Genomic DNA, 6,445 nt, shown 5'->3' on the forward strand with positions numbered 1-6,445 from the left:
CAGTAGTGTAGCAGAGAGCTGCTCACTAGCACCACCTAGTGGGGGCTGTGTGACGTGTGTGGCTTATGGAATTCTTGTGAGTGTGTCTCACAGGATGTGAGTCAGGATTGAGCTGGACGTTGAATAGAGCCTGAGGGTTTGTCATGGGATAATGTTGGATTTTTTTTCTCCTTGTGTGTTTGCTCACCCACCCACACACACACACACACACACACACACACACACACACACACACACGCGCAGAGCTGGTTGTCGGAGGTGGAGGGGAAGCAGAGCTCCCGCAGTGACCGCCGGCCCAGTGCAGATGTGAACCATCATGCACCTCACGGGAGAGAGAGGTACGAGAAAACACACACACACACACACACACACACACACACACACACACTTGCATGACCACAGTCCATATGGCTTTGTACTCGACTAACATTAGTATTGTACACTATAATACACTGCCTCTCATTGCTCATAACCAACCAGTCCTTTTTTATAACACTAGGTAGTGTTAATCATTAGTTTGTTTAATGCCATGGATCTCTGAGTTGTTAGAAGTAATACCCTGCAAAAGTGAGTGAATCCTCTCGGCTCATGTCTGACAGGTGCCATGCATGAGTAGCATCTCTTCTCATATCTCTTCCTGCTGCTTCAGGCCTGCTTTCTAATGTAATGTACTGTAATTTACTGTATTGCTATTTATCAGCTAAATAAGATTAGCATTCAGTTAATGGAGTCATACTGATGCACTCAGTCAGTACCGGTAAGTTGGACCAAGGAAACTTGGTCACAGAACAGGCTAACGTCGTCCTCCTCACGTCCTCCTACTCACAGTCCACCAACAGTTTTTTTGTAGACATCTTAATATAGGAAAATTGAGCTTTGAGAGGTGAGCTGTTTTCAAATTCTTTGAACAGAGGCAAACAAGTCAAACACGTCGAAGTTCAAGGCAAACACGTGTTTCTTTGAACTGTTAAATGTGAATGTTTTTGTGTAAACATTTTTCCAAGTTGGTCAATTTCAACAACAACCCCTTGGTCCATGTATGAGAACTAACTCCTCAGATCATTTGGGAGCGCTTGCAAGCGCTCACGCCAAAACAAACAAAAAACTGTTTGCAAACAGTAGCGGACATTTTCCATTGTGAATTTGAACCCACGTCAGGCATTCGACTCTTAAGGTGATGATCCATGAGGCAACTGTTTGAGCAATGTTAAAGGGCAACTACGTAACTGGTTCCATGTGTTCTGATTGAATGATCGTGACAGTTTGCCTACTAATTAAGAAAGAAATGTTGCCCAGTGTCAATATGGATATGCTAGAACCGCAATACTCAGGAACACTGCTCAGCAACAGTGCTCCAAAAGCTGCCTCATGCATCATCAGAATAAGAGTTCAGAGGTTCAGATGCTCTATGAGCCTTGTTGACACTGACATTAAAAATACCAGTTGGGTAAAGTGTGTGTGTGTGTGTGTGTGTGTGTGTGTGTGTGTGTGTGTGTGTGTGTTTTAGCCCCGAGGGTAGTTACACAGATGACCCCAGTCAGGAGCACCGCAGCCCCCCTCAGCCGGACCCCCACGAGTTTGACGACGAGTTTGATGATGATGACCCACTACCAGCCATTGGCCACTGCAAAGCACTCTATGCATTTGATGGTAAAAACATAAAAAGTGTGTGTGTGTGTGTGTGTACGTACGCCCACTCAGTTCACATACATATCACTTACACACCAACCAGCACACACTGTTCTCTGTATACACACACACAAGTACACACACACACACACACACACATATACACTTACAGATACAACAGACCAAAAATTCATTATGGATGCCTTAGAGACTCCAATCACTAGGGCAGAAGGCAGTTTTAATGCCTTTTGTATTGTGTGTGTGTGTGTGTGTGTATGTATATATATATATATATATATATATATATATATATATATATATATATATATATATATATATATATATATATATATATATATATATATAATACTGTACATCAGATATTATTTGGTGTTATGCTTTTGTGTTTTTTATGGATATTTGATGCCCTGTAACCCTGTAAAAGTGAAGCGTCATAGAAATGGTTATCTTTGTCTTAGTGAAGCATCATAGAAATGGTCATCTTTGTCTTAGTGAAGCATCATAGAAATGGTCATCTTTGTCTTAGTGAAGCGTCATAGAAATGGTCATCTTTGTCTTAGTGAAGCGTCATAGAAATGGTCATCTTTGTCTTAGTCTTGACAAGTTGCTGAATGTCACACAAGATGGCGCTCTGACATAGTCACCCTCGGGTTTACTCTGTGCTGTTTTCCCTTCCTCTATCTCTCTCTCTCTGTCTCCCTCTATTTCTCTCTCTCTCTCTGTGTGTCCAGGTGCAAACGAGGGCACGCTGGTGATGAAGGAGGACGAGGTGTTGTATGTGATCGAGGAGGACAAGGGCGACGGCTGGACGCGTGCGCGCAAGCAGAGCGGTGAGGAGGGCTACGTGCCCTCCTCCTATGTGGACATCACGCTCGAGAAGAACAGCAAAGGTGCCGTCACCTACATATGACATCACACATATGACTTCAGCGTGCAATCACCCCCTCCCCATCCCCCACCCCCGATCATCCTCACCATGTTGGGCCCAACAAAGGCTTAGGGTCTTGTGGATTGGCCTCGCAGTTGTTCACTGTGTGAGCGAAGGGACAAACACGTTTCGTAGCGATGACTAAACTGGACCTGCATGCGTCCAGTGCTGTAGAGACTGACCCCTCCGTATTCCTGGAAGGGAGGATGTCTATGATAGCAAAAACTGCATGGTCCACAAGAACTCCGATAGAGTGTCTGATCATTTTTATCCATGACGTTTGACGTGATTTTAAATGTACCTTTTTAAAATCTGTCCATAAAATGCATTTGGTTGATTCTGGAGTTGGAAGTGGAGCTCTTTTCAGATCAAACTTGTATATAAAAACTCATAGGATGTTTGTTTATTTTTTGTTCTTTTTGTTCTTACTGTATACATTTATTTGTCTCAATATTTCCAGATATTTGTCTTCTCACCGGGGTACCTTGATTCTTTATCTTTCGTACTGTCTATCAGCTAGGCAAACATTGATGCAGTATAATGTCCTCAATTGAATGACCAGCTGACCCAGGTTCATCTTACCTGCTTTGAGAATATAAGGATTTATCTCAAAATGGGCTCGTCCCGGTCCAAAAGTAATATTTAATTGAAGTTTTTGTGGGGATTCAAACACTGATGCTCCCCTGTTTGTGCCCAAAGCAGAGACACGTCAGCCTTAACTGCAGTCCTGCACTCTCTGCAGAACGTAGCGTACTGTAGCTGTGAGCTCCTCTTGTGACAGGTTGGTGAGGAACTGCTGGTTGGCACGTGCCCTGGCACGCACAGATGGACATTGTGCGATGACAGGTGGCACATGGGGGACTCCCTGTGTGACGAGTTCTGTTCAGGGGGAGGGGGGGCACTTCAATCTCCTGTGTCTTTTCTCTCTCCTTCTCTCTCTCTCTCTTTCACTCTCTCCTTCTGTATGTCTGCCTTTTCTCTTCTTTCTTTTCTTTTATTCTTTTATTTTTCTTTTCAGTCTTCTCTCCCTCCTGTTTCTCTTCCTATCTATTTCTTTCCCTATTCTCTCTTTCTTTCTCTTTTTCTTCCTGTCTCCTATCTCTCTCTCCCTCCCTCCCTCCTCCTTTCTTCTTCCTCTCTCTCTCTCTTCTGCTCAATGGGTCAGTAACTGGTTCTCTCTTCTCTCCTCTGTGTATGTGTGTGCGCGTGTGTGTGTGTGTGTGTGACTGACTCCAGGTTCCTGAGTGGAGGTGGTGGGGTGTGTGTTGGTGAGGCATTTTGGTGGAGGGCGCACACGGCTCTCGCTCTTTAAGGGGGGTGGGGTGGGTTGAGGGGGGTTGAAGGAGCGTTGGCAGGACGAAGGAGTGGGGTGGACGATGATGAGAGGACAGGGAAGAGGTAGCAGAGGAAAGAAAGCCCCTTAGACAAGCAGGAAGCATGTTTGCATGCAAATCCATCTTTCACTTTGACCATCCACCCTTCCATTCCTCTAGCAGCACCAGAGACGTCTAGGAGAGAGAAAGAGAGAAAGAAAGAAAGAAAGAAAGAAAGAAAGAAAGAAAGAAAGAAAAAAAGAAAGAAAGAAAAAGAAAGATGGAAGAGAGCAAGAAACAAAAGAACTGGGGTGGGAAGGGGAGGGGGGTGTTATCTTAAAGCTCCAGGTAGGAAAGAATCAGATAGTCGTCATAAATCATCCTTTGCAAAGTCCAGCATGCATTGCTCTTCATCTCCTCTCCAGTGAGTGCGTCTGGCCCCCCGGCCATCCATGGCGTCCTCCAATAACAGCCTGCCTTATAGCTTTTATCTGCTGCAGCCTCCCCCTGTGTCCAGCCCACGCTGGGGGTGAGATACCAGCCGTCCTGCCTCTGCCATTCTGTATGCTCACTGTGTCTTCCTCTGCTCGTGCCTGAACACTGTGTCTCTTTTACCCCGCAACCCTCCCAGACAACTCTGTCTGGGCATCTCCAGGTCCACTCCTGTCCACTCATGTTTTGTCATGTCATGACTCTTCCTCTTTTCCTTTCTCTTGTCATGAATGCTTTGGTCATGTTTTAGTTTTTTCTTATGTTACTGTTGACCCGTTGCCTTGCCGACGCCACCATCTTGAATGTTAACACCATGTCATGTAACCCCACGCCATCGCATCGCATCGCATCGCATCGCATCTTTGCTGTTCACCAGACGCTCCTGAGTCTCTAGAAGCAGATCAGGAGAGCAGTAGCTACTGCTGACCCCAAAACACCCCCCTCTCCCTTCTCCAACCCCACCTCCCCCTCACTGCGCCAGTGCTGCAACCAGTGGAGGACTTCTACAGTACCATCCCACACCACCAGAGGGTGCTCCAACACCGTGCAGAGCAGCAGCAGCAGCAGCAGCACCAGCACCAGGTGGTCTGGAGGTCCTCAAGCGTGGATGATGGAGAACTCCCAGTCCCCTTCCTCTCCACACAAAGAGAGCGCTGACCGCAGATCCACACTGACCAACACAACACCACTGTCTACAGCCCAGCCCAGCCCAGCCCAACCAAGCTCAGCCTAGTGCCTTGATGTTGTCCTAACCATGTTCAAATGGATGAGGTGTGGAGTGAATATCAGTCCATCTCTTGCTCCGCTCCTCACCACGAGGGCGGGGGGCGCTGGGGGGGGGGTCAGGTAGGGGGAGATGGAATGTTGTCACCGGTGCTCCCTCCCCCAACCATGCCCTATGTTTGGTGCCCCCTGCTGGCGAGTGGCAGAGAAGCCCTTCCCATCTCTTTTCAACTCTTGCAATATCACAGGTGCTTGGCAGATATAAACACACACACACACAGACACACACACTGGTGCTCACGACTGCTTCCCCAAACCAGTGAACCGCAATCATCAGAATAATATACATATTTTCTAAAGTGTCTGTTTATCGTGAATGTGATCATTTTTTTTTGTTATTGTTTTGAAATATGCATACACAACTCATGCATATGTGCACAGCAAGGTCGCCGTGCTTATGCCTGTAAGGTATGTTTGATTTGCCTACTCTGATTTTATACATTACGGAAATCATTTTTAACCTTCTCTCATTCCATACTGAATGTGTTTTTTATCTTCATGACTTTTTAAATGGGGGGGAGGGGTGCAATAAGCAAGCATTTTTCACCTCTCATGATTGTGCTGTTAGCCCATTGTAACCATGCTCTTCTGACTAGAGACCTGGTCTTGACTAATGCACTTTTTTACCCTATAGCATTTGAAATAATAATGAATAAATTAATGAATGATGTCGTTCCTTTATGCTACCTTTTTATTGCTTCTTTCCTTTTGTAAAAATGTACAGTCCAGGCAGCAGTGACCACTATGGTATGGGATGTCTTGAAAAGCTTGGGATGTATTTCAGCTTCCTCCCCGCCCCTTGTTTTGACCCTTTTGATACTCTATGCTGTGGATACTTTTGGGAAAGGACGTTTAAAAAGAGACGCTTGTATTTAAAAGATTTCAAACTGAATAGCCCCCACTGCTGCCCGTTGCGGTCTCCGGAGACCGAGGAGTGTGTTGGATGCAGCAGGTTGTTGGATCCCACACAGAGCAACCCAGTCTCAGCTGGATCCCTCAGACTTAGATTCAAATCTCAGCCTGATCCAGCTGACTGTATGGTTCATCTGGACTGGATCTGGCCGATATACACCACGTGAGTCAGATCTGGTAGATTCGCAACAGATCTGCTTTGAATTTCCAGCAGATTCACACCAAATCTGCTTTGAATTTCCAGCAGATTCACACCAGATCTGCCCCGAGTCTCCTGCAGATTCACACCAGATCTAGGGGTGTGACCTCTAAACAGACAGCTCTGAAGCTGATGACTTACAAGAAAACTTCTTGAGCACTGTTGCTG

General features: G+C 46.0%; 1 protein-coding gene across 3 annotated transcripts in view; it reads left to right on the plus strand.

The window, feature by feature from the left end:
• The window catches only part of fnbp1l (formin binding protein 1-like), a 46,880-nt gene extending 40,919 nt beyond the window's left edge, over positions 1-5,961 (plus strand). For 2 of the 3 annotated variants that reach the window (XM_042057340.1, XM_042057338.1), the window contains 3 exons: positions 244-338; positions 1,508-1,650; positions 2,382-3,053. In XM_042057340.1, the coding sequence (XP_041913274.1) occupies positions 244-338; positions 1,508-1,650; positions 2,382-2,560 (417 nt within the window). In that variant the 3' untranslated portion in view covers positions 2,561-3,053. Of the gene's footprint in view, positions 1-243; positions 339-1,507; positions 1,651-2,381; positions 3,054-3,814 lie in introns of those variants that run through there. The other variant, XM_042057339.1, reaches the window with a different exon arrangement.
• Positions 5,962-6,445: the final 484 nt, after the last annotated feature.

The sequence above is a fragment of the Alosa sapidissima genome, chromosome 12 (genome assembly GCF_018492685.1).
Source record: "Alosa sapidissima isolate fAloSap1 chromosome 12, fAloSap1.pri, whole genome shotgun sequence".
Lineage (NCBI taxonomy): Eukaryota > Metazoa > Chordata > Actinopteri > Clupeiformes > Clupeidae > Alosa > Alosa sapidissima.